At 49.2% G+C, this 27,993-nt stretch overlaps 1 protein-coding gene across 4 annotated transcripts in view; it reads right to left on the reverse strand.

The window, feature by feature from the left end:
• LOC115616331 (opioid-binding protein/cell adhesion molecule homolog) overlaps positions 1-27,993 on the reverse strand; it is a 337,209-nt gene that overhangs the window by 111,785 nt on the left and 197,431 nt on the right. Inside the window, exon 1 of one of the 4 annotated variants that reach the window (XM_030505418.1) lies at positions 779-825. The exons of the other annotated variants lie outside the window; for them this stretch is intronic. Coding sequence (XP_030361278.1) covers positions 779-800 — 22 coding nt within the window. The 5' untranslated portion in view covers positions 801-825. Of the gene's footprint in view, positions 1-778; positions 826-27,993 lie in introns of those variants that run through there. 4 annotated transcript variants of the gene reach the window in all.

Genomic DNA, 27,993 nt, shown 5'->3' on the forward strand with positions numbered 1-27,993 from the left:
AAGCCACCCTGGAAGCCAAAGGTCCCTCGAAAGCATTGCTCTGCGTACTATTCCCTATGGACACATAGCCTTGGAGCAGTCACCAGGAGCTGGTTCCTTCACCACCAAGTAGCCCTGAGGCTCCTTTGACTATATTCAGGGCAAAGCCCCTTTTTACACCCCTCCAATTCAAACAAGGACAAATCTCTGCAACAGCAGTGTTCCAAAACACTTCCCAGACTGGGTTCAAGACACAGCATCCCCCTGTCCAGGGCTGTTCATCCCCAGGTCAGAGCACCAGAGAGCAGGATGAGCTGGAGAGTTCCATCCTTTCCTCACCCAGCCTGCATCTCCTCACGTCTCTATTGTCATGTTAAGCAGCTGCTCAAACATAAAGCAAACCCATCAAGAAAAATACGAGCTTCGCAGATGGGTGGCATTTTCTTCCTAACTGCTTTGGGTTTATTTATTTGGGTTTTTATCCCCCTCCCTCCCATCTCCCTCGCCCTTTCAACCCATCCCTGCTATTGCGGCTGGCTCTGCAAGCCACCGGCCTGATAAGCAGCCGCTTGCTCACTTCTGGACCTCCCAGGCTCTCTTATTCATTGTTGTTTTCTCTGTTGCTACAAATTGGCACTTCTAAAGAGATTTCCAGGCCAAGTATTAACCCCCTCCGGAGCCCAGCCACATAAACACACACGTTATTTGTCAAAGGAGGGGAAAGCAGTCGAGCTGTAGGGAAATTTAAGTGACTTGTCTGAAACAACGAAGGCAAAGGAGCCAAGACAGACATTCCTACCTGCTCCAGGTCCTTCTCCCATCCTTCCAGCCCCATCTGCAGCCAAATTCCTCCATCTTCCCAATAAATCAGCAAAGACAAGCTCCCTTTCAGCACTAGAAATAGGACCCAGGAGTCTCGACCACATTGAAGCACAAAACAAGGTTTCTCCTCGTTGCAAATTCTGGTCCAAACTCCTTTTAGGAAAAGTTTCATAGAGGTTTTATTTATTATCAACTCCTGGATGATAAAATGAGGCTGCTACAACAAGTTCTATTTATTTCCCCCCCTCGGAGGGGCTGAGATGTGAAGCAAACAAAGGGCTCCAGCACTGACCCTGAGTTGCAGACCATTGGGTGATTATAACATAACAGCTTGATAGCAGCTGTGATTTAATGCAGCTGTTAGAAATTAGCAAGGACTCCATCGAAAGCATCCCAGTCACTCACAATAACAGGCTAATAAATCATTCCCCCAGTGCTCTGTGGCATTTATAGTTCTATTTTAGAGCTGCAAAGCAGAGATCCGCCTGCTCTCCTGGATTTATTTTTATTTATGCTTTTAATAATGCAATTAAATAAATAAATTTAAGGCTGTTGTGACTCTGTTGCCAAAAAAAGCACTGAGGAGAACTTCCCCTGCATGACTTCCCTTGGTTATTTTCTCCCCAATAGCCAATTAAATGGGAGATGAATGGCTCCGAGATATTGTTTCTAACACATGGGATGAAAATCTGGCACCACTGAAAACCAGGGGATGCAGGGAGGGAGATGGAGGGAAGAGAGGGGAAAGCTGGGGTGGTTGTCACTCTTCTCCCCATCCCAATTTCCTCCTGTCACACCATTATCCTGAATATCTAGATGCTGCATTTCCTGGGGGCATACACGAATGCACTCACCAGTTCCCAGCCACCAAACCCAGCTTTATTAATATCTTCTGGGGCAATGATTTGGGGCATTCCCATGCTCCTAAAAAGAGGATCTACCTATTATGGCTGCAAGTCAGGCACTTGGAAACCTCCCCTGAAAAGGGATGCCTGATGCCAGAGCAGAAGGATGGGCTCATGGAGCTGGCTGTCCCATCTTTCTCCATGAACTACATCATGATGGAGCATAGCCTGGCCTGGCTGTGTCCCTCCAAATAAACCCAAGGGAATTACATTTCACAGAATCATAGAATCACAGACTAGTTTGGGTTGGAAAGGACCAACCAGTCCCTCTCCAGCATCCTTGTAGCTCCTTTCAGATACTGGAAGCTGCTCTGAGGTCTCCACACAGCTTTTCTTTGGCTTCTCCTTTGCTGCTCAGAATGATGTGCCTGGTCCAGACATCCTGCTTTTTGTGGAGAGGATGGCCAACGGAGGCAGGAGCACCAGCACAGAGAGCTAAGCATGCAGAGATGGGCATGAGCTCCAAACCTTTCCTTCTCCCTTTCTCATACCTTGCAATGCCCAAAATGGCTCCACAAACCTCACAAGAGATGCACCAAGGAGTAATGCACTCTTCACTCTGGTCCGTCACCACAGCGAGCCCAAGAGCTTGCCTCTGCCTAACAGAGACTGGGGAGGAAAATACACCTATTCCCTATTCTCACATGCCAAGGAGAAGTGATGATGCATCTTTCCTGCTTCCCCCCCCCCAAACTCCCTGTACCCAGCATGTCCTGGAATACAACACACCACAGATTGACAGCTTCAGGGTCCTGGCTTATTTCAAAGGGCTTAAAGCAAGATTTCAAACAGGCTTGCTTTGCACTGGGGAGAAACCAGGCACCTTGTTCACTGCTTCAAAGCCAGAAAGGCAAAGACCAAGGAGAAGAACCAGGCCTGGAGCTTGATTTACTACCAAGGGAGGTTCATGCTGGGTTATGTTTTGTGAAGTTCTCATCCTTTTTCTTCTTATACCTCCTTAAAATGAGCCTTATCCCATCATGTCTCACATGGCTGCTTTGTGTTTTCCAGGGAGCCTGATGCACACACAGACTTTGCCCAAGTCAGCTTCACCACTGGGGGGTCTCCATCACTTGGAAACCTGACCCATCCCAAGCCTCTCTGCACCGTGGATCAAGGTGGGGAGCAAACACCAATGTCTCGCCTTGGCACTACCACCCTCTTGCATTACAACCCACCACAATCAACTAAAACCACTGAAAATAGACTATCTTCAGCAATATCTCTCTCAGCCATGCATGAAACTCTGGTGTCAGTGAGTTTAGAGTAAGCCAACACCCAATACAGACTCCCCTGAAGCTGAATCAGAGCTCTGCTGGGTCCATTTAAAATGCTCTCAGCATTTTCATCATATCTTTACTTTTAAGTAGAGTTACAGTCAGAAAAATTACTCTGCATACACGACCCCAGAGGTTCCATATTTCTTCTCCTGCTGTGACAGTTCCTGACCAGATCTGCTTAATTTACAAGTTAGGAGATAGGGTTGCTTCCCCCCCTCCTCCCTCCAAACTGCCAGCCTTGCAAATTCCTCAGGAATGGAAATACTTGCTCCCCCTCGCTGGTTCTGTCACCTCAGCGCAGGATATATGGCCCTGGGCATGGCTCCATGGATGGGAGAGGGAAACCCATCTGGCTTCCTATCCCAGAGCTGCTTCATCACTGGAGATGAAGCACTGGACTCCATGAGGATCCCCAGCAATAAGGTGTGGAGGATGGAGGTCTTTGGAGATCCTTGGAGAAAGACTTAGGGGTGTCAGTCCATAAGAAACTGAACTTGAGCTGGCTTCAGTGTGTGCTCGCAGCCAGAAAGCCCTGTGCACTGGGCTGCCTCCCCAGCAGTGTGAGCAGCAGGTTGAAGGAGGTGATCCTGCCCCTCTGCTCTGCTCTCTGAGACCCCACTTGCAGCACTGTGTGCAGCTCTGGTGTCCTCACCATCAGAAGGACATGGAGCTGTTGGAGCAAGTCCAGAGGAGGCCACAACGATGAGCAGGGGCTGGAGCACCTCCTGTATGGAGACAGGCTGAGAACATTGGGGCTGTTCAGCCTGGAGAAGAGAAGCTGCGTGGACACCTCAGAGCAGCTTCCAGGGTCTGAAGGGGTCTACAGGGATGCTGGAGAGGGACTCTGCATCAGGGACTGTAGCGATAGGACAAGGGGTGATGGGTTCAAACTGAAACAGGGCAAGTTCAGGTTAGATAAAAGGCAGAAGCACTGTGAGGGTGCTGAGGTGCTGGCACAGGGCGCCCAGAGCAGCTGTGGCTGCCCCATCCCTGGCAGTGTTCAAGGCCAGGCTGGACACAGGGGCTTGGAGCAACCTGCTCTAGTGGAAGGCGTCCCTGCCCATGGCAGCGGTTTGAGACTGGATGATCTTAAGGTCCCTTCCAACCCAACCCATTCTGTGATTCTATGATTCTATCCCACGTAAAGCACCAGCAGAAAGCCACCACGTCCAGCTGCGAGGTTTTAATCACAGCAACTGATTTTTTGCAATTACAGTCTAATATAATGGAATCTATCATTAAAGCAATAGGTTCAGCTGCTCTGCTCTTTTCCCATTTAAATAAAGATGGATGGAGAAAGCTCTGGGAATTGGCACCACCCACCAGGCTGGCATCTCTACCTCAGGAGCGCCAGTGCAATCAGGTCAGGCAGGAGAGAGCTGTAGCTGGCGGTCACAGCTCCCCATGGAGTGACAACAGAGCTGCCCCTCAGTGCCCCAGGCACACAGCTCTCGACCTCAGTGGGTCTCTGAGCATCTTTTCTTTGCTCCACCAGTAAGGTTTATAGATATATGCATGGATGGAGGAGGAGTCACAAGTCCAACAGCCCATTCGAGGTCTCTCCTGCTGCCATCCTCCACATCAAGCACAGTCCCCAGCCCTCTGAACCTCTCCAGATGTCCATCCTAGCAAGCAAAGTGCTTCAGTGACTGCAAAAATGCCTTCCTAAAAGAATAAAGTGTAGGCAGGTATCCCCATGGGTACAGCCAGGTCGAATCCTGTGTCCAAGATCCAAAGCAAAAGTCTTATTGCCTTCTGCAAATCCACTTGGTACCAATTATTCCCTTCCTTACCCCAAATCCTCCTCTTAGCAGGCAAGAAACCTTGATCTCAGAAGAAAGCAGAAGGCTTCAATAAGCACTTTCAGCAATCTTTTAATAATAAAAAGGCTAATTAAATCTTTACATGTCTAAATACATTTGTCATGTCTTTTCATTAATAATGCTGCCTTTAATGTGATCATCTCCTCACCCTCTGCAAATAACCTCCTCCAAATACTCCAGCATATCTGGTGTGCCAGTGGCACAGGGAGCTCAAGAGCTATCCCAGGGCTCTTAGGTGGCAGTGCTCCACAGTCCTCTACTGCCATCAATGCAAGAGGGAATGGGAAACACAACTGGGAGCACGACCTGGGAATGGGTCTTCATGGAAGAAGCAGGAACCACATTACACCAAGCCTGTGGCAAGTGGAGACATGGGAATGTTTTTCCTGCCAGGACCACTATGGGCAAAGCAGGTGAAGACACAAGAACACCATATTGTCAAGACCACTGGCGCATTAAAGCCAAGTCACTCAACTGCCCAATGCCTTAAGGATGTGCTGAGCTTCAGCTCTTCGCCCTAACATGGAAGATAAACGTGGGCAACAAGAAATCACCCTCAAATAGGCCACAACCCATCCTGCCTTCTACAAGAGCATGTTTAGAGAGGGCAACCTGTCCCTGAAGGCTAATTCAAGCTGCTGGTTGAGCACTGCCTGAAGAAGGCTCAGTAGCTGGGCAGAGCTCTTGTGCAGTTTGCTATTTGTTTTATTAATATTATTATTGTTATTATTTTTAACCGTGGAATCATTTTATTAATATTAATAAAGCCACCGAAAGTGCTAATTTCCTCCATCATTCTCCTAATTACCTCTATTGAATTGTGAGGATCATCTGCATGAGTAATGACTCCCCATGCATTTGCTTCGCTGCTCTGCTTCTGCTCAGCAAGGAAAGCAGCAAAAGCTGGATGCTGCACCCACAGATGGGAGGGAAGGATCCTTCCAACCACCACCAGATGCCTCCTACGTCAGGGGCAGTAACCGATGGACTCTCCCCCAGCCTCAAAAGCCTGGCAGGGGTCACCAGGTTCATTTTGCACCAATACAAGGGATGGGACAGGTCTTTTAAGGGGAAAGTGAGTGCTCTCATGCTATTTCTCAGTGCTCAAGGCCTCTCTCTGCTCCTCTGGAGGCCAAACACCCTCACTAGCACCTTCAAAGGTCACACGGGCAGCCTGTTGCATGATGCCCACCCCAGAGCCGCCAGCAGGTTGAATCTCATCTGGATTTTGGTCTCAGAGCAGAAGCCAGCAGCATCACTAAGGGATATCTCCCTTAGTCACACGCAGTAACTGGCACCAGAAGGTCCTAGATGGGCTGGAGGTTATGCCACAGTGACAGCTACTCCCAAACGTATGAAGAGTCTTCCCAGGAAAGACTGAGAACAGAAATCCCTTTTCTTTCATTCCTTTTTGTTGTTAATGCCAAGATGTTTTCCCTTCCTAAGTCACCTATAAGGTCTTGAACCCACATCCAGCACAGGAGTGCTTTCCAGCTCTGGAAACACCCCAAGCTCAAAACCAAGGAAGACTCAGTTCTTCCCTGGGAGGGTGCTGAGGCGCTGGCACAGGGTGCCCAGAGAAGCTGTGGCTGCCCCATCCCTGGCAGTGTTCAAGGCCAGGTTGGACACAGGGGCTTGGAGCAACCTGCTCTAGTGGAAGGTGTCCCTGCCCGTGGCAGGGGGTTGGAACTAGATGATCTTAAGGTCCCCTCAACCCAAACCATTCAATGATTCTATAAGTCCAATCCATCGTCCATCATGGGAGTGCTGCACCGGCTCTGCAAGGTGAGCCAGAAGGAAAAGGGACACCAGAAGTGACATGTCTACAGCATGATTCCAGCACAACCCGGCACTAACAGCTGCACAACACCCTCAGGCTTGCTAAGGGACCACAAGTCTTTAAAAGATGTATGATGTTCTTGGACGGGATCCATTCGCCCGCAGCTACCGCACGCCAACAGCCTTGCACAACCGCCAGCACATGGCAGTCTGAGGCTGAAGCTCTGTGGTGGACCCTTTGCAAGACCTGGCATCCTCTGCTACCAGTCCTGACTGCTGCAAGACATCTGGGAAGGGAGAGAATTCAAAGCATGAAGGAGATCTCTGTAACCATCACTCCTCTTATCACAGAGAACAGCTCCAACAAGCTGCTTGCTCAGGCAGAGGGAAAAGACAGGATGTTTCTGACTCCCCCACCCCATTTCACTCAACTTATGGGACAGGTTTCAGCATGGAGAAGATAAAGCTCAGGGGAGACCTTAGAGCAGCCTTCCAATACCTTATGGGTGCCTACAAGAAAGCTGGAGAGGGGCTTTGGGCAAGGGTCTGTAGGGACAGGACAAGGGGAATGGCTTTAACCTGCCAGAAGGGAGATTGAGATGAGCTCTTAGGCAGAAGCTCTTCCCTGTGAGGGTGCTGAGGCGCTGGCACAGGGTGCCCAGAGAAGCTGTGGCTGCCCCATCCCTGGCAGTGTTCAAGGCCGGGTTGGACACAGGGGCTTGGAGCAACCTGCTCTAGCGGAAGGCGTCCCTGCCCCGTGGCAGGGGTTGGAACTGGATGAGCTTTAAGGTCCTTTCCAACCCAAACCAGTCTATTATTCTATGATACCCAGACATCCTGCTTTTCACCCCTAACCTGCAAGGTGGCCCGAGGCTGTCTTTCTGCCTCCAAAAAGTCCTCTTCTGGCAAGGGGATAGGACACACATTGGTGTTTTCCTTCACTGGCAGCATGTGGCAGGGAGAGGGAGGCTCTATTAGCCAGGCTCTCACTGCACTCGAGAGGCTGTGTGCATCATATTTGTATTCATTTTCATGAACTCCCCATAAAAGTCACTAATAGAACACAATCTGCTAATTAAATTTCACGCAGGAAGGCATTTTCACCTTAGATTAGCAGTGTCCTTGTGCATTTTTTGCCACTAATGTACTAATAACATCTTATTTATCTTATAAATGAATTCCCTTAGACTTACCATTAAATTTGAGATATTAACGCACTCAAATGAACCCAACGTGAAGGAGGGGGAGTAATTCCAAAGGGACGGAAACCACAAATCCATTTTCCTTCCTTTTTAGGAGCAAGCTGACAGCTCAGGGGAGCAATGTCCTACCTTTAACTGCTGCAGACGTGCCAGCGAGGGCAAGGAGCCCTCAGCAGCCCTCAGGTCTCACTGCCAGGGACGTGCTGCCCAAGCAAAGGGCACTAACAGCTTCTCCAACCCCAGATATGCTCGGTATGAAGGTCTATATTAAGTGGTTTCACACCACAGAGCACATAGAGGACGAAGATGCCCCTCACCCCATCCTCGCTCATCCCATTGGGGCCATACCTTTAGACCTGCATCAAAATTCAATGCTTCCCAAGGACTCGTGTTCCCGCCTAAGATGCCCCATCTGAGTGTGCAAATAGCCTGGAGAAACCAACTGCAGCACCTGAATCCCAACCAGGGCCTGGATTTAAACTACTTCTCCAAGGAAGGGAGGAGGTGGGGGAGAGGCGTTCTTGCTCATGAATCTTGGCAGGATGCAGCTGCTGCCTGTGCATCCCTGGGATGAGAAGATGGATAACAGAGAGGAGGCCAAGCTGCAATGCTTAAATCCAGCTCTGCTTTGACACACTGCTGAGAAACTTCCCCTTGTCGAGCTGGATTTTCTCACTAGACATCCTCAAACCTCGCTTGTACCATCACTGTCCTCCTGAACACCATGTAAGAGCCTGACATCAAACACCAGCATCTCGCATGGAGCTGTGCCTCAAAGGATGGGATGTTTTTTGCATCCAGCTTTTCCTTCTGCTGAGGCTTTTTGTCTTAAATCAGGGTTTGCAAAACAAGGGCAACGACTGTTTCCTCCCCAGTACCTTCGTACAATGGTGCTTAATAGCCAACTTCGCAGAAGAAAACAACATCCAATCTGACAGCGGTGTTTTCTCCCCCTTTCTGAAGATCCAGTCCTTTCCCACTTGGAATTGGATGAGGCAACATTGACATCCAGTGGCCGATTAGATTAATCGCAGCGGAGCTGAAGTATATTCTCTAGGGATGAAGCCAGCATTCACCAATGGCTGGCAGACTGAGCTGCAAGAGGCAGAACAGACACCAGCATCTTCTGACACGGCCACCACCACAAACCAAAGGATATGCATTTCAGGGCTGTGTTATTCCCAAATCCTGCTGGAAGGTACTATGGACCTACTGGCATCAATCAGCATCTCTGCTCCAACTGCAGGTGGTGCTGGTTGGCCCCACAACTTTGTGTCTGAGTCTTCTGAGAAGCCCAAATGCTCTGCAGGGTGAACACCAGCATGCACAGGCTGCACATGAGCTGCAATGCTGTGTTTCATCCCTAGACACAGGCTTTGAGTTCATTATAAAGCCAATGGGAACCAGCCATAGTTGCTTTTCCATCACCCCTAACCTACACGGACAACAACCTACAACCCCAACACTGGACACCTGAAGATTTGACTGGACAGTGTGCTGGCACATCTATCTTTGCCAAGAAAAGCTGGATCAGATAATCCTTGAGGTCCCTTCCAGCATTGTATCCCTTGATTCTATGACTCCAAACCTCCCAGTTCAGCATCAGGCCCTGCCCAATATCCTCTCTGCTATCCCAAGCTCAAGCTCGATCTACCTACCCACCTATTTGCAGCACACAGCTTCTGCCCATCACCAAATCCCACCAGCTCCTGGTTGCCTTTTAGCTTTACAGCGCTGTGGCACAGGGCTGGTTATGGATACCATGATTCTCAAAACTCATTCCTGATGGGCCTCTGTGAGGTCTCTGGGAATTCTTGTATTCCCCCCTTCGAGACAACACAACTGAGGCACCAGGAGAGGAAGAAGACTGTGGTGGATGAGGGAAGGCTGTAAATTCAGCCTATTTTCCCAACTACAGAACCATTTGCATGTCCACAGGGGCACTTCGATGTTGTTCCCTCCCCAGACAACTGTAAAACCAGAGGCTCCCCCTCCTCAAATCTGCTTTAAAGGTTCTCCAGTTTCTGTGGGGCTTCCATTTGATGTTTCAAAACACTACAGCACGTTACATGCCATGCAATTAAATATTGATAGGGAATTCTCCCCAAGTATGGTTCCCCTCCATCTCTCTGCCTCCGCCGGGAGATGTCAAGTTCTGTTTCCTAAGCTGTCCCCATCCAGTGATTACGTTCATTAGGGCACCAGCCTTGTGGTTAAAAGTACTTTCTTTGCTGCTGTACGTTTAATTAGACAACTCTTGCCTAGAAATTATTTATAGCCAAGCTTGGGAGCTATTGTTAGGGCTGAATGTAAATAAGATTCAAAAGGGAATTCCCAGGGCACCCCTGTGGCTGGTGAGCCGCTCGCTTCAATCCATTAGCACTGGTCCCAACGCCCCTGCTTAGCACATGATTCCAGGGGCTTTACGGCTGCAACTTGTGCTATTTAACACAATAATAAAGCAAGCCAGGCTAGGAACAGGTTTCCAGTCCAACTTGGGATGGACAAGGAATGTTTTCCCTCCTGGCAGTGCAGGGAGCTGGGGAACCCCCAGTTCAGTGGGGACCCTATCACTCTCTACAACTACCTGACAGGAGCATAGAGCCAGGAGGGGGCTGGTCTCTGCTCCCAAGGAACAAGGGATGGGACAAGAGGAAACGGTCTCAAGCTGCACCAGGGGAGGTTTAGGTTGGAGATGAGGAAAAATTCCTTCCCCAAAGGGTGCTCAGGCATTGGAATAGGATGCCCAGGGCAGTGCTGGAGGCACCATCCCTGGAAGGCTGATTCTATGACAACCATCTGAGAACACCAGAGCAGGGTTACCTGGTTGTTTGAAATGGCTGGGTTTGGAAATGCTTCTAGGAAGGACAAAGACTGAGCCCAGGGGCCTAAAAACCCGTTGCATCAAGTCCATGACAAGCTACAGTATGGTAGCTTCTGGAGGAAAAGCAAGCACATCAGTCTGATCCTCACCAAAATGGCCAGAGCAGCTCAGACACACAACCACAGCCGCCAGGTGAGATGGTCACCCAAGCCCCAGTCCTCTTCCTAAGACTCTTTGCAAGCAGCGTGGCCAAAAGACCAAATACCATAGACTGTCATTTGGGGGAGAAGGGACCTTAAAGCTCATCCAGTTGCATGGGACACCCTCCGCTAGAGCAGGTTGCTCCAAGCCCCTGTGTCCAACCTGGCCTTGAACACTGCCAGGGATGGGGCAGCCACAGCTTCTCTGGGCACCCTGTGCCAGCGCCTCAGCACCCTCACAGGGAAGAGCTTCTGCCTCAGAGCTCATCTCAATCTCCCCTCTGGCAGGTTAAAGCCATTCCCCTTTATCCAAGCCCCATATCTCTGTTTTCAACCCAAATTAAGTACCGGGATAGACAGACATGCTCTTCCCACCACCCTACAAGAGCATTTACCAACCAGCACTGGGGCACTGAAGTCTGGATGCTTCCCCCCTCTCCTGCCAGCCCAGTGCTCGCAAACCAACTGTGCACCATTTGATGGATGATTCACGAGGTTAATCTTGCATTTTCACACCTTCAGGTGTCCTCCTGGCATTTGAGGGAGAGGAAAAACACACTCAAAATGGTGTTATTTAGCAGAGCAGCGCTCAGCAGCTCAGAAATAGCTGCTCCACACAGGGAGCAGCAGCGAGGCCACACGCATGAAGCGGCCGGTAATGCAACAAAAATGGTAAATCCCTAAAAACTACAAATAGAATCAGGGATCATGGAATGGTTTGTGTTGGAAGGGACCTTAAAGCTCATCCAGTTCCAACCCCCTGCCATGGGCAGGGACACCTCACACTAGACCAGGTTGCTCCAAGCCCCATAAAACCTGACCTTGAACACTGACAGGGATGAAGCATTAACCACTTCTCTGGGCACCCTGTGCCAGCGCCTCACCACCCTCACAGGGAAGAACTTCTTCCTTATATCTAACCTGAACTTCCCCTGTTTCAGTTTGAACCCATTCCCTTTTGTCCAATCGCTATAGTCCCTGTTCAAAAGTCCCTCTCTAGCATCCTTGTAGCTCCCTTCAGATATTGGAAGGCTGCTATGGAATGGGTTGGAAAGGACCTTAAGATCATCCAGCTCCAACCTCCCTGCCATGGGCAAGGAAAACAAGTGAGGAACAGAGGCATGAGGTCACCATACCAGGCATGCCCACCACAAGCTGGCTCCATCCACATGGCAGCTCTGCTGGGCCCAGGGGGAAAAGCAAATATTCCATGTTCAACCCCAAAAACTCAGCTGCCACCACGCCAAGCTCCCTGGTGCCACACGATGTGTCCCAACCCTGCTGATGCCAATGGCTGCACGGCTGCCATTACCGGCCAGGCTGAAGCTGTCACCGTTGTGGAGGGTAACACCACGGGGAGGTCTATTATTTTAAACATATAATTGATTCTAATTCATCACTTATCGCACAGTGACAGATTTGGATAGAGTTGATTATCTCATGCTCAGCACGGGGGCCCGCGGGGGCTGCTCCTATTGTTCAGCAGTTCCTGCTCCTGCCTCAGCTCTAGCTGCTCCCGTTATCTGTCTGATTAAGTTAGGGAATGTGGTATCTCAGGGTCCCCAGGTAACTGTCAGTGCTCATATCCTCTCCTTGCAGGATTAAAGCAGCCTTTCTGCACCTCTCCTCCTTGACCTAACTGTCACACGTTGTCTCTGTGCTCAGCTGATGATGTGGGCACTGCAGAGATGGCCATCACCACCTCCCTGCTCCCAGATAGGCAGCAACACTGGGAAATATATAAGGACCATAGCACCAAGCCCTTTGGATCTTGCAGGATGCAACCCCAAACCCTGCTGCCGCCATGCCTCTTCCTTCCTGGCATCTCCGATGGGAAAATGCCAAAGCAACACAAAGCAAAGGTACCAAAAAGTTTAACACAGGGCTCACAGAATCACAGAATCAACAAGGCTGGAAAAGACCTTTCAGATCATTGATTCCAACCATTGCCCAGCACTGCCAAGGCCACCACTAACCCATGGCACCGAGGCCTCGGCTACATGGGGTGTGAACACTTGCAGGGACAGTGACTCCGCCATTGCCCTGGGCAGCCTGTTCCAATGCCTGAGCACCCTCTGGGGAAGGAATTGTTCCTCAGCTCCATCTAAACCTGCCCTGGTGCAGCTTGAGGCTGCTTCCTCTTGTCCTGTCACCTGTTCTCTGGGAGAAGAGATGCGCAAATCCACCCCTCTCCAAAAACAGCTCAAATCCACAGCGACAGCCCGGAGGGCCCCACTTCTCCTCCTCAGCATTCCACCTCATGTTGGGATTGTGGCTAAAATGGGTTGATTTGGAGACTTCTCTTAAAGAATTGCTTCTATGATTATAAGTTCCATTTCACAAGGATCTTCCAACTTCTCCATGCTTTCGTTTCGATTCCGTTTCAGACTGAAACAACACAAAAGCACCCACATCCTTTCTTCCATTGAGCTCAGCAACACCCCCAAAATGCCAGAAATGGTAATTTTTTGCCACTTTAAGGACTCACTTTGCAATTTCACTCTTGCATTTCCGCATTTTAGATGATTTGGAATTATTTCTACCACATTTCACCATGCTAAACGCAATGCCGAGCGTCACCCAGCACCGCTCCGAGCGTGTTATTATGTGACATTACATCATGATTGAAACACTTTACAATTTGATCCCATTTTCAAATCATTAGGGCTGCTGCTTCTCCATTCTGATTGAAACATCTTGGGGGGGGTTTAGATCAAAGTGTGTCTTGTTCCAAATGGAAGGAAGCGGTTTGATATTGTTCAAGAACAGCGTCAAAACCGGGTTTTACAACACAAACAGCAGAAGCTTTCATCTCAATGTCAAACTACTCATTACAACAACAAACACGAGGCACTTTTATCTCTAAACTAGGATGGTTTAGTCGACTTGAAGTAGTAGCTGCCCTTAATTATTTTAAACCCCAAAGGAAACATTGCAAGGCTTCATCTTGACATGTAGAAATAATACAACCAAACCTCCAAAGGGTGTCATGTTCAAGGAAAACTCTCTAACTTCCCATCCTTTGGGATTTTCCTGCCAAGACAAGCAGTGCAAGGGAGGTCTGTGCTGCTACCCCATGCCATAGGGATGTTTTTCTCTGACAAATTCACCCAGGAGGCTCAGGAAGGGCTTTTTGCTGGGACTTGATGTCCTAGGCAATGCCATCCCTGTTGTGCCTTCACTGCCATGAAACAGAGGCAAAGGATGCTCTGCACAGCCAGGAATGAGTAATGTCACCCAGATAGACCTTGATATGCTTCTATGTGATAAGAAATACAGTCAAAATGGGATTTAAGCCCAGCTTGGCAAGCTGTGGTTAGGACGACACTGCTCTATAGACTAGGCACCTTATCACTCTCCTATTTAGAGGACGAAAGAGCCACAAGAGATGTTTTCTCTCACCTGGCTTTCTGTCTGGAGGGGACATCAGATCTGTAGGTTTGGCACCATCACATACAACTGAGCACCAGGGAGCTGATGGACCCTTTGAAATTGTAGGATGTAAACAAATAGCAACAGTAACTATATATATGACTTAGACTAAACAAAATGATGTTTTCCAAACACACACACTAGCACATACACACAGAGAGCGGATACTGCAGTCTGCCTGGGCTGCATCAGAGTGTGGATTTAGATGGGATCAGAGTGACCCAGCGAGGAGCATTCCAAACTGGAGCAAGGTAAAAGTGCTGCCTGACTGGATTCATTCCCATTAGCAACACACAACTTTTCCCTCTTCTTTGCATGCCTTTCTTAGGGAGAAGTTCTTCCCTGTGAGGGTGCTGAGGCACTGGAATACCCAGAGAAGCTGTGGCTGCCCCATCCCTGGCAGTGTTCAAGGCCAAGTTGGACACAGGGGCTTGGAGCAACCTGCACTAGCGGAAGGTGTCCCTGCCCGTGGAACTAGATGAGCTTTAAGGTCCCTTCCTTACCAAACCATTCCTTGATTCTATGATATGATGATGCTGGCATTCTCCTGAGGCCTGTATCGATGCTGCATCCTTGGAAACCCAAACCCTCTGCTCTTGCAAGCACAGAAGAAGCCCTTGAGGTGCTGTCGGCTGCTTCCCAAGCAGCTGAATACTCCTGAGGTGGGCTGGGCTCTCGGTTGCAAAGAGGAGAGCACTCATTTCCCCGCCAGCTATTGCCTTTGCTGCTGACATTTTGTTCAGTGCATGATGAGCTTCCTCCCCCACTTCCCCCAGGAATGACACCGCTGTTATCTCCGCTGCATCTAAAGCACACACAGACTCAGTTTAGGGACAGTTAATTTCCAATTCTTTCCAGATGGGTTGGAATAATATCCCCAGGTGGTAAATACATTATTAAGAAGGCAGTTTGGTGTGAAATTGGCTATTAAAATATAGATAAAGTTTAATATATTGAGCTCCTTGTCAGAAAAATCACTTTAGAGGGAGCTTATTATTTGTTTGATATTAAAAGAGTGACAGCTCCGCTCCAAGTGACAAATGGGGAGGGGGAGGATATGCCACCAATAATGAACAGAAGCTTTTTAACATTCAAATTTTGGTTGCCACTCAACCCCCCCATGCTGTTCTGGGCATGCCCACCCCGAGGATACATCCACCAAAACTCCAGTGCTTGGGAATACCGGCATCCCATGCCTAGCCAAAATCCTGGCCATGATGCTGATGGAGGAACATGCTTTTTCTTCCCTTTTGGTGAATTCCAAAGCAAGCAGCCTTCCTTCTTTGCTCCATGTTCCCTGACCCTCTTGGGAATTAGCAGCAGAAATCCAAATGGAATATTGTAGAGGGATAAACTTCATTACATCCATGGGGACGCTCTAACTGCCCACTGAGGGCCCCTCTGTGCCATCATTACAGCTCAAAAAGCACAAAGTCGTACAGCAAACCCACTCTAAAAGCTTTGGGATCCACTTCCCACACAATGAGCACATTTGGAAGCAGCATTCCAGCCTGGGTGGGATCTATGAAGGATAATTACCCACAACATCACCGACATGGAACAAGCAGAAGGCGAGAGACAAGCTACATCTTCCCACTACTCCGTGCAGGGCTTAAGTAAGGTCTCCTATTACTAGGACTTCATTAGTTTTACAGAATACACTACACAACATTTACTAGCAGGCTATGAGGAATCATAAATAATTAAAATTAAATTACACTTGTCAAGGAAATTAATGAAATGCTTCTCCACAATGCCTTCTTCTCCTGCACTTCTTTATTCCTTCTAAAACCACTTGCTTCTGAACTTAGGCTTTTGTAGACAGGGCTTAAACCAAGCTGCTCTTTGCACCAAAGCAAGAAAATCAAATGCCACCAACCTGATTTTTACCCCATTCAGCCACAAAGCAGGAGAAATGACAACTGCAATCAGTGCAGTGCATGTAACCCCCTTTGAAATCAACAGTGGGGTTAAAAGCATTATTAATCAGCATTATTATTATTATTATCATCATTATTATTATTAGCTGGCAATTAGCAAACTTCAATAAGTGGCACTTAATAGATCTTCCACTTGATGAGGAGAATTTACTGTCAGAAGCCTTTGAGGGAGGCATAGTAACAGTGGAAAACATCTTAACTAATTGACTACATCTCCCAATAGCACCAGAGCCCTTATGAAAAGAGAAGAAAAGGGGAAAACGAGGCTTTTTGTTGCTGCCAGAGCTCATGTTAAGGCTTCTTACCCCTGAATTAGATTGCTCTGGGCTAGCAGACGGCACCTTCACACCACCTCCCTGTGCAGAATTAGGCTCCTCACCCACATCCTTCGGCCTTTTATTTGTACTTATTTATTCCTTAGTTTCTTCCACCTCCTAAAAGTCCCTTCCACAAGTTAACACCCCCTCAGGGTACAAGCATCTCTTCAGGGACCAACAAAGCAGAGGCTTTTTATCTCTCCAAACCATTAGATTCTAATGGTTTTGATGTTTTATTAACCATCCTGCTCAGTTTGAGGCAGTTGGAGACCTGATTTGGGATTGACAGCAGAAGAGTGAGGAGGAGAGGGCAGAGCTTGGCCCAATGCCTCAGTTTACCCCATATCCCACTGCTTACAAGCTTCATTAATACCTGTAATGGGATTGGAGGCTCTGGGATGAAAGGAGCGATAGGAGTGCATGGGATGAATTAGTTAATCAATAGTTCATTCCTTCAAGATTTGCAAAACCAAACAGAAAATCCCTAAAAAGCAACACATTCCCAGGGTTGCTCATGCTGGGCCTGGCACTTCATTGCACCAGAAATTGCTTTTATTTGGGGGCTTCTTTGGCTTTTCCCCTATAACACAAGGAAATGGTCCAGCAAAGGATGCAAGAAGCGACTTAAATAATGCCAATCTTCATCCCAGTGCTGGAGAATCATAGAATCATGGAATCAACCAGGTTGGAAAAGGTCTTTAAGATTAGCAAGTCCAACTGTTCCCCAGCACTGCCAAGGCCACCACTAACCCATGTCACTGAGGGCCTTGTCTACATGGTTTGTGAACACTTCCAGGGATGGTGACTCCAGCACTGCCCTGGGCAGCCTGTTCCAATGCCTGAGCACCCTTTGGGGAAGGAATTGTTCCTAATCTCCAACCTAAACCTCCCCTGGCGCAGGAGGACAGCAAACACGTCAGGAAGCACGCTTGATATGCAAGGGGATAGCCAGCCACCCTACACACCACCCCTTGGAGCAAGGTGGTGTACAAGCAATAGCAGTTACACCTTGCGGCAAGGACAGCAGGGAGACTGCAGGGAGCACCAAACCCCCTCAAAGACAGGCCAGAGCCTGGCACCAGGGCTGGGACAAGCTGGTGGTGATGGCATACTGGGTGTTTTCCACCCAAAGGATGCTGGAAGAGGGGAGACCCCATTCTGTGAGCATATCCCTTTACCATGAGCCCATAAGCCTCCAGTAGCAGAAGAGCCAGGTCTCATCTGCAGTCTCCTCCACGCTGCACTGATTAGCCAAGCGCCAGCCCTGAGCTGCAGCTGCTCCTCCAAAGCAAACTCCCACCCCTCCGTGCCATCTCCTCCTCGTTTCTCTTCCCTGGCAGCCAGACGTGTGCAATTATCCACTGATCCCAGCTTCCCGGCCCTCCCGCTCTTCCCAGCGCCTCCGCCTCCGGCTCCCCACTCCGGAGAAGTTTGCAGTGAGTGCAACGAGTGCCTCTGTTAGTGAAGGAGGAGGATCAAGGTTGCTGATGCTCCTTTCAAAGAAGACCTGGAGAGGTTTGGAGGAGAGGCGGTGCTGCCTGCAGGCTTCCCTGGCATATCTTATTAGAGTCACTTTCACACATCACTTGAAAGCTGCCTGACAATGTCCTTTCTTTAACAAAGCAAATACTGTATAAATTAATAGCCCTTCTGGGAAAGACAGAGGCAAGTGCTTCCCATCACAGCCCCAACTGCCACTTTCCTCTTCCAAGAGCAAACCACTGGAGGTGACATGAGGACAAACCCTCCACCTCAACCACAACGCACAAGCAAAGGTCCCCAAACACCACATGCACCCCAAAACCTCCATGGAAGAGGCTTCAAAAGCAAAAGAAGAGTTGAATCCTGACTCCTCTCCCCCTCTGCTTTCCTGAGGCAAGCCTAAGGATCAAACTCGCATCTTGGAGATGCCAGAGAGGGACATCTTTGGATGCTGGCTCTTCATCAAGCCCAGCCTGCCTCTTCCCTTCCAGACCCGTAAGAAACACATCCTTGCTGTTCTTACCAGAAAGGGAAGATGCTGACAACCACTTTCTTCTGCATCCAAACCACCTGAGAGCAGATGGAACTCCCTAGAGCCTAACCAGCCACTTTGGAACTTGTGGGCTTTGCACAATGCTCCTAAAAATACTCATGGAGCTGGCACTTGTTTCTCTCCTTTCCCTTCCTTTCCTGCCTATTCCCTTTCATGATGTTTAAACCCCTGCTCTCCCTCCTCCATCCAGCTCCCTCTGCGATTGCCCTCACCAGACCCCCGCAGTTGATTTCACCTCTGTTATCTCTGTGATTAGCCCCGCCATGGAGCAGATAGTCGGCTCTTATCAGCCCATTAAAGAGCCAAAGAATGCTGTTACCAGTTCTTTATCTGCAAAACGCACACAAAGCCCTGCTGATTATTCTATTAATTTGTTAATGAACCTGTCTTGCCAGACACACTTTGTAAAGTAGGAGTAGGGAATTTTCATCTTCCTGGGGGTGCAGGCCCTGGGCTCCCAAGGTTTTTCAGCTCCAAACTTCTGTAGCATACGAAACAAAAAGTTCATCCCCATTATCAGCTGCCAAAACATGGCTGCAAAGGCTTCAGAAACTGCTTCTGCACCGTGCTGCTGGTAGATACAGACAGAGAGCAGAGCTGGGAGCACACATCAAAGCACAACTTGCTGCATGAGTCCCTTCCGCAAGCAGCACCAGGTCCACAGCTCTGCAGCCACCCACTGCGTGGCACTTTGAGATGATGTTGGGTACCACCAGCACCTTGAGCCATGTGGGCCAGGCTTCAAGGAGCATCAAGCATCCAAATGAACTCAGACCCCTACATTACATTCCAATATCTGAAGGGGACTGCAAGGATGCTGGAGAGGGACTTTGCATCGGGGACTGGAGTGATAGGACAAGGGGTGGTGGGTTTAAATTGAAACAGGGGAAGTTCAGGTTAAATATAAGGCAGAAGTTCTTCCCTGTGAGGGTGCTGAGATGCTGGCACAGGGTGCCCAGAGAAGCTGTGGCTGCCCCATCCCTGGCAGTGTTCAAGGCCGGGTTGGACACAGGGGCTTGGAGCAACCTGCTCTAGTGGAAAGTGTCCCTGCACATGGCAGAGGGTTGGAGCTGGATGGGCTTTAAGGTCCCTTCCAACACAAACCATCCCATGATTCTATGATTACTCAGTCAACAGTGCAAGAGAGAGCCCTCTTGGATACACCATGGGTATGGGATCCACCTTGGGCTGGAGATACTCCTATGGGTCCTGCTTCTAACGCAAGACAGAGCTGGGACCCAATGGCACAGAAGGAGTGAAGTCAAAGCAACTGCCATAGACTTGACAAGGCAGGTCTCTCTCCCTGCCAAGGTCAGCTCAGAATCTTCCAAGTGACTCCGAAATAATGAGATATTAAATATAATCAAGTCGAGGTTGTTTTCATCACCCCTCTGAGCCACCGAGATTTGCAAGCACACACTCTCCTGCTCTGCAGGAGCCTTCCCCCAGTACCTTAATACCTCCCAATCTTTAATATATTGACTCTTGCAACACCCCTGTGCAGAAGCAGTGTTATTACCACTGGGATGACACAAAAAGACAGCAGCAAAATGAGAGATTCAGCCCCAAAGCTTCTAAATCCTGGGCTGGTGCTCTAACCACCAGTCTACTCTTCCTCTCCTTGTATTTGCTGCATTCCTGGCTTGCAGAATACATTTGTCTCCTTGGTCCACCTCTCTTTCCTTTACCCTGAATGAAAACCAAAGAAGCCCACTTGCTTTCCAGTTATTTTTAGGAGAGCTGGATGCCCAAGTACTTCTCAGGCTGCCAATTGCACACCAAATTAAATGCATAACCCTGGAGCACTCAGAGGATGAATAGATTATGGACAAAAGAAACATGTCATCAAACCCACACAGGGCTTTGTTTACCCTGCATTCAGACATGGCTCTGTTGTCACCTCCATCCCTGACTCCTAATGATAGAAGACAAAAGGCAGAGAATTCCTGCTCCAAACCCCCCACAGTCTCCATCTGATACGCACAAATGCAATTTGTCCCAAAGCAGGGGGATGCATACAAAAAGAGCTGCAGGTAGGTCCCAGCTCACCGCAAGGATAAGGAGTAGGAGCTGCGCCCAGGCATCGCTCCATCTCATCACAGCCCTGTCCAAAAATTTGGGACCAGGCTTCCTTAATGCTCAGACATCTGGAAGCAAGCGATTTCCAACAGATATTCAAGAGCTGCCACTGCTCCTGGAGGAATCCTTCCTATTTATCATGCCAAGCAAAACAAGGTATTTGTATTCACATTGCTGGGTTTCAGCCATGCTCTCCAAATCATCCTGGGTTTAAAGTGAACCAGGGTTTGATCTGAAAACCAGACCCAACAGTACAAAAGGGTTTCAAAGGCGCATCACCTTCATTCGATCCACCCGGAGCCTCCTCAGCATTCATCCTTGTCTCCTCTGAAATGAGGAACCTCGCTTTGATGCCTCACCCCAAGCTTCCTCTGATATATCCCCAATTCCAGCCTCAAAGTTTCTTTAAACCAAAAGCATTTAAACCCAAAGCAACCACAGCACCTGGCAGGGCACGGACCAGCTGGCCTGCAGGGCTGCTCCATCTGCTCCTGGCAATGGTTTCCCAGGTCAAAGCACATTTTCACTGCACAGTGGAGACAACTCACACTGTAAGGAGGCCAGAGTCTCTCTGCATTAATGATCATGAGCATAAAACACAGGGGCCATGGCTGAAAGGGTGATGTGTGGGAGCAGGCAAGTCTTCAGAGAGACAAAAACCCCCATTCTGCACCCAAGAACACTCTCCCACAGATTCTCAGGGGAACAGCCTGGGAATGCCTGTCAAGGGGATAATCCTGTGGGAAGCCCAAGCTCCACACAGCCCAGTGTGAGGACATTTAGTCTTGATGCATTCAGATTCTCATCCCCATCCATCTCCTAAGGGAAATGCCACAGTAAGCTCTGCTTGCCACATGTTCAATTCTGGATTTAATGGGAGATGCTCTGGGACACTGCAATGGTCAGTGGTGGTCACCACAAGCAAGGCAATCCTGCAGCATCTAAACCACTAGATTCAGCGCCGTCCTCTCTAAGCCTGCCATACCACTGCAAAAAGAACACCCTTCAAACAACAGCTTTTTACTACCTGAAAGTCCATTTATCACACTCTTTGGGGGTGTTTTTTCCCCACCACTACAAGGTAATGCTCCCAGCATGAAGACAAGCCCACTGGTGCATAGTTTGTCAGCTCGATGGCAACTTGGCATCAGCTCCTGCCTATGGCCCTAAGCACGATGACAACCATAAATATCAGCAGCAACATGAAATGGAGCTGAGCTGGAACACACTGGGAGGAGAAATTAAATCTGGAAAAGGGGTATTCTGCCTTCTGCTGTCTGGCAAAGGGAAGCAAACCTCCAGCCCCCATAAGCCTTGCGTTATCGGGTAGCCTGCTCTTCCGCAGAGCATTCCAGCATCATCCAGGCATCTTCACCCCATAGGACTTCTCACAGCCCAAGATCCTCCCAACAGGCACTGTCGTCTTCTTCCCTGCCTACACCTTTCTGTCTAACCAGTGCTTGGTATTTGAGTCTAAAGGTTAATGAAGTGTGGCTGTGAGAATGAAAGGCCACAATCAATTACTGTGCCTGCATGTCCATTGGAGTCAATTTTTAATCATGGTGATTTGGTATTTTGGGAGGCAGGGGGTGAGAAGGGTAAAATTCTCTTTCTTCCTCTCTTTTTGAAAGCTATTTATTTGAGCTGGCTAATTCCCCTGTCTCCAGGCAGATCACATGCCTTCCCCTGGGTACCCACCACCACCTCCTGCCTTCCTTTTGTCTCTGTGCAGCGCTACACAAGAAGGAAGCCAGCAGAGATGGGGAGCACAATTTAAACTCACTTCAATATATTCCCAACGCAGCTTCCCAGACCTGTTGCCTGCCCCGAGTCCTTTGGGTTTGAACCAGCCTGAGGCTGGAGGGGCTGGAAATGGACACATATCCATCCTTATCTCCAGCAGCTCCTTGAACCCTTGCCCAAACCTTGTTTGCTCCAAGATCATGCCTCCAACTTGCCCAAAGGCCGCTCACCTACTTCCTCACCCAGATAAGAGCCCTTCCAGTGCTCTCCAGGCAGCATCCCTGGTGTATCCTGCCATACACACACCCTGACCATGACCCATCCACATCCCCCCCAAAACACTCATTACAGCTACACCAACTCTCCTTCCTTAACATACACCCTGAAGGCAACAGATTCACCCACCCCCATCAAGCTCCTTTTGCCTGTTGTAATAATTAACTATTTACAATTCAAGCAGTGCTAATCACAGCATCCCGGGCTGTGTTCTCATTATCCAGGATCAATTCCTGTTTAATATTCACCTCCAGGGGTGGATGTGGCTGGAACGAGTAGCCGATTTCTCTCTCGCTACTCCAAAGCTAATGAGTGGCTCCTGCTATTGTAGTACAGTCACTCTCCTGCAATCAGTCAAAATAACAAGCAACAGCACCTTCCAGGGCCCCAAAGTCTTCTACATAAATATACATACACAGTCAGGCACGCCAATGGGCTTCACATCTCAGTGAGTTATGGGCAAGGTGCAGCTCTTTCCCAGCTGCAGGCGTGGGGACAAGCCCACAGCCTGGGAATTAGCCCTCATCCTTGCAAGGGGCTCTCTATAAGGGCTTGTCCACAACTGGAAGCTCCTATGGATTCAGGGCATGGACAGCTAACCCTGCATTCACACACTCGTATGCTCCTTGTCCTTTGCTAGCTTCAAGAGACACATGGGCCCACCATAAGAATGACATTCCTGAAGAACTCCATGTGTATAATATATCCATGTGGTAACTCACAGCCCTAAAAGACAATCTTCCCTTCAAACCTCTCCCCATGGAAGAACACAGAGCTCTTGCAAAACATCAACAGGGAAAACCCACCCTGCCTGCTCCCTCTGAGGCATCTCCTAACAGATCTTGCATGGGATGTGATTAATTTCCATCTCCCTCCTCTCCCATCAGAGTGAAAAATGGAGATGTCTGCTATTCCCTTGGCTTTTGTAAGCACTGGGGGAAAGTTACAACCCATTCCTCTGGGAAAGCAACCACACGGAGCTGGTGGGACCATCATCAAATAAAAGCATGAGAATGGCCTCACTCATGGGGACGTGCATCTGAATTAGCATGCAAAGAAGGTCACGGGACAGCAGGAAAATGGGAGCTGGCAGGAATCTTCACCAAATTACCATTTTTAGGAGCCTATTTTTGTTCCTTAGCAGCAATTAAGGGCAGAAGATTAAAGCAGCAGTCAGTTGTCACCTCGGTGGGTAGCAGCATGTTCTTCATCCAGTTCCACCACGGTGGTCAATGGCATGGAGCACACCAGGCAATACCAGACCCCTTCCAGCACTGTGGGGATGGCAGCGACCTTGCCCTTAGAGAAACCTCCATAGGGAGATGGAGAAATCCCACAAAGCTCTGCCCATCCCTAGCGATGACACTATTGATGGAGCAGAGGGAAATTGTCTACCTGGTGTGTGTCCATCACCTCTCAAGAGCTCACAGAGGAAGAGGAAAACCACAGATGCCTCCAGGCAGTTTGCTTGCTGAAAATCAATAACTAGTATTAAAAAATGGATCCAGTTCCCATTGGAACAGAGTGCTCAGGGCTCTGCCATAATTCTGCACAACAGTCAATATTTACTGTAAGTGTCTCAAGTAAAGACTGAGCTTTGATTTAGCAAGATCGTTATTGTGCCTTAATAATATGCCAATTGATTATTAACCATATTTACTGAGGGGATGAAAAACAGGCTGGGAGATGAAAGGGCATCTGACACAGGAACATGATGTTAACTAGGGAACCTAATTGTGCAGCGCTGCATTAGCTAAATTATCTTTCTGTCGTTAGGAAACATTTTATAGTGGCATTAAAATGCTACAGATAGAGGAATGATACGTGAACATTCAAAGGAGTTGGGCAGGAGGACAAATTGCACCGTGCTGATGTGCTTGCTTCTCCCTCTGCACACCAGCTTTAGGATGGTGCTAAGGGCTCTCCCTACCCCAAAAACAGAGGGGAAAGGTGGGGAGGGGATCAAAAAGCAACCAAAGGGGCTTTAAGATGAATGAGGGGAGATTGAGATGAGACATTAGGAATAAAGTCTTCCTTGTGAGGGTGGTGAGGCGCTGGCACAGGGTGCCCAGAGAAGCTGTGGCTGCCCCATCCGTGGCAGTGTTCAAGGCCAGGTTGGACACAGGGGCTTGGAGCAACCTGCTCTAGTGGAAGGTGTCCCTGCCCGTGGCAGGGGGTTGGAACTGGATGAGCTTTAAGGTCCCTTCCAACTCAACCCATTCTATAGCCCCGCCACCACCCACTCCAAGCCCCTGGATCCCGGGGTGCGTTTCTGCCATGACAGCGCTCGCAAGAGCTTCAGGGTGACATTTGCCTTGTGCTGAACAAGGCTTTCTGCTGCCTGAGGATTTTCACAGCTCGCCCACAAATGTCACTTCAAGTCACACTTGCGGCTCAGCAGTCAATTCGCACTTGGAAAATACAGGGAAACGTCAATTCTGTGTGTTTTCCTCCTCGTCTCAGTCGTCGTCCTCTTGCTGAAAACCCAGCACCACCGACAGGGATTTCTTCTTGTCCTTTTCCCACAAGTTCTTGATGAAATGTAAATGATTTTCAACTTTGATCTTTCTGCTTCCTGCTTCTTTCTATGTTTCTTCCTTAACAACTTGACTCGAGCTTTCGCTGTCCTTCCATCCGCACCACACAAATTACCAAGCAGTCCAGTGCAATAGCTCAGAACAAGCCACTCTCTTCTCCAGCAATAGGAATTATTTCCATTTGGAGTAATATATCTTCCTGCTCAATGGATTGCTGCTCACCAGGCATTCAAATTCTGCTCATCTTATGCCGCAGGGCAATTTTGAATGCACCAAGCCCAGGCTGCTCGGCCATGGGATGCTGATCAGATTTGAGCTAGAAACAGGGGCCTCCCGAGGATAAGGAGGGCTGGGGTATGCAGTTTCCTATCTTCCCTGAAGCCTGCAGAGGTTTAGGTGGAAGGATTTCGTTTGGAGACACCCAACAAGCACGTGGCACCTCCAGAGGTGGGCTTTGCACTCTCTGCACATACACCACTTTGGCTCCATGCTGTGTGAACTCATTATGTTCGGGTCTACTGGGCTACATTTTGCATTCAGATGATAACAAAAACAGTACCACGATCTAACACATGAGTATTAAAAAACAATAAGAAATAAAAAATAAGAAAAGAAAAGGGGGAATTAAAGCACATGATGCTTTCCGAGAGGGAGCGCTGGGTTTCCTGCCTGCACACCCCATACCCCATGCATACCCCATGCGCTTATAGCGCATCCCAACCTCAACAGCAAAGCTCTTCACATCTGGGTTTGATCCTAGTCTCCGGGTGGCAAAGGTTGGATAATTCATGTGTTTTCAGAGGCAGTGAGAGAAGAAAGGTGTAACTTGCCTTCAGGCTTCCCACCCCTTCTCTCCTGAGATGCTCCTGCCTGATGCCGGCGCAAGACTTTCGATTTTCTGCTCTAAAATGGGCTTCTTGGTGTCCTTTGTACCAGGGGTCTCACAGGGACCAACCCAGCACACCAAGCCCCACCAGAGCAGGATGCAGTGTGGTGGTACAGCTGATAAAACCACCTCCTCAGCCCCCTTATCGCAGTATCTCTTTATCTGGAAATCCTTGGTGCTCTGTCAACACCTTTCATTGGAGGACTTCAGAGTGTTTTCCCGACAGGAACAGAACAAACCTCCCCACTCCCTTAGGAGGAGGGTAAGTAAGATTAAGATTAATCCCAGTTCAGGAAACTAAAGCCTGGGAGGTGAGGAGAGGCGGGGAAAAACCTCAAGAGCAACACAAGAAATCACACTGGGTCCCCAGCGCCTTCGATTTACTTTCCTCTGGTTCAGCTACCGTGAGCAAACCTTGAAACGCAGCCACGAGTCCCAGCGCTGCTCTGGGTTAAACACAGACTTCAACCCTGAGTCCTGCTCCATCGAGACCATGGTTATCGGCTCCTCTCCAGCATTTTCCTCTTGTCCCCCCCTTCCCTGCCCTTCAGGGAGACTTGGGAGAGACACAGCCATGACAAGCTCTTTAGAGATGCATGGATCTGTTTGCAGAATACGACTTTTTGTTGTGGTGTTTGATGGAGAGGGAAAGTTTCCCCCCAGAAGAGACAGCTCTGCAGCAGCCACTGCCAGAGGGAAGGTGACAGATAGGGTGGCGGATAGCTCTCCGTTTACCTCTCCTGTCTGCCTGCCTGCTGCTGGAATGAAGATAATCTATGAGCAGCAGCGTGCATCAGCACCGCTCTCTTCCCTGTATAAATCAGGAGGGTGAAGCCGTATTGAAGGCAGCGCTCCCTGAGCCTTCTTCCTGCCTGCCCGTAGCATTATCCATCTGGTGCTGAAGGTCAAAGAAGCCTCCGAGGACAGGATAATCACTACAGAGAAGAGGGTTGCACTCCATCACTTGCAACGTGGAGACAACACAAGCCATGGAAACGATGCAGATATCCCACCTTCTTCCCACCCGCAGATGAAGCCATCCCTGCTTCCACCTTGCCTGACAATCATTCTGAAGGGACTGAGCATCAAAGGGCTCTTGGCAAGGGTTGGGTGGGCTTTTCAGCTCTCCTGATCTCCGCTGTGCCCTGTCTTGATGTGCAGCCCTTGACCTGGAGGAGCAGGAATAGCTTCATGCCTCTCTTTAAGAGAAAGGAACCTCGCAGGAGCAATACTACTCAGCCAGGGAAACAAAGCCACCACTGTCCAGGCGAGAGGAGAGGAGGGGTAAGGCATGAGAAGAAACACTTCTGAGGCCCTAAGGAAGAGCTTTGGCAGCATGGAGTATCACTACTGATGTCTCTTTAGGACCACTGTCTCCATACCCATGGAGGGATCGTTGGAGATGGGCAGAGAAGATGAAACCCAACCCAACCCAGCTGTGATGCTGGGCACAGAGGCTATGATTTATCAGCCCTGTTGACACAGTCAATAACCTCATCCCTCTTTTTGACATGGCCATGATGGAGTAGGAGGTCAGAGGGTGTTCAGGCCCTGAAGCGTGACTGATGGCCAAGGGGGAGAAGAGCCCGTCAGCCCATCGGACAGCCCCAGACTCCCCACTCCAGTGTGAGTGTGCCCTCATCCACCTTTAGCTCCTTCCTGCACCCCTCCTAAGAACCTGGCATTGGCTTCAATTTATCTGCTGCACAACTTAGAGCCAGTGACAGGAAAGAGGTGATTGAATCATTGAACCTGCCCTGGATCCTTGTCTCCTCTCTCCAGCACAGCCTCTGCCCCAGGCACCCCGCTCCTTCACCAGCCCTGTGCTCAGGGTTTCCTTTGCTTCATGTTTCTCCTAGACAAGCCTGACTTATTCCTTACTTGCTTCCTTCCAGGCCGTTTTGCAAGCCACGATGCAAAGCAGCTCCTGCACA

Source organism: Strigops habroptila, chromosome 17 (genome assembly GCF_004027225.2).
Source record: "Strigops habroptila isolate Jane chromosome 17, bStrHab1.2.pri, whole genome shotgun sequence".
Classification (NCBI taxonomy): Eukaryota; Metazoa; Chordata; class Aves; order Psittaciformes; family Psittacidae; genus Strigops; species Strigops habroptila.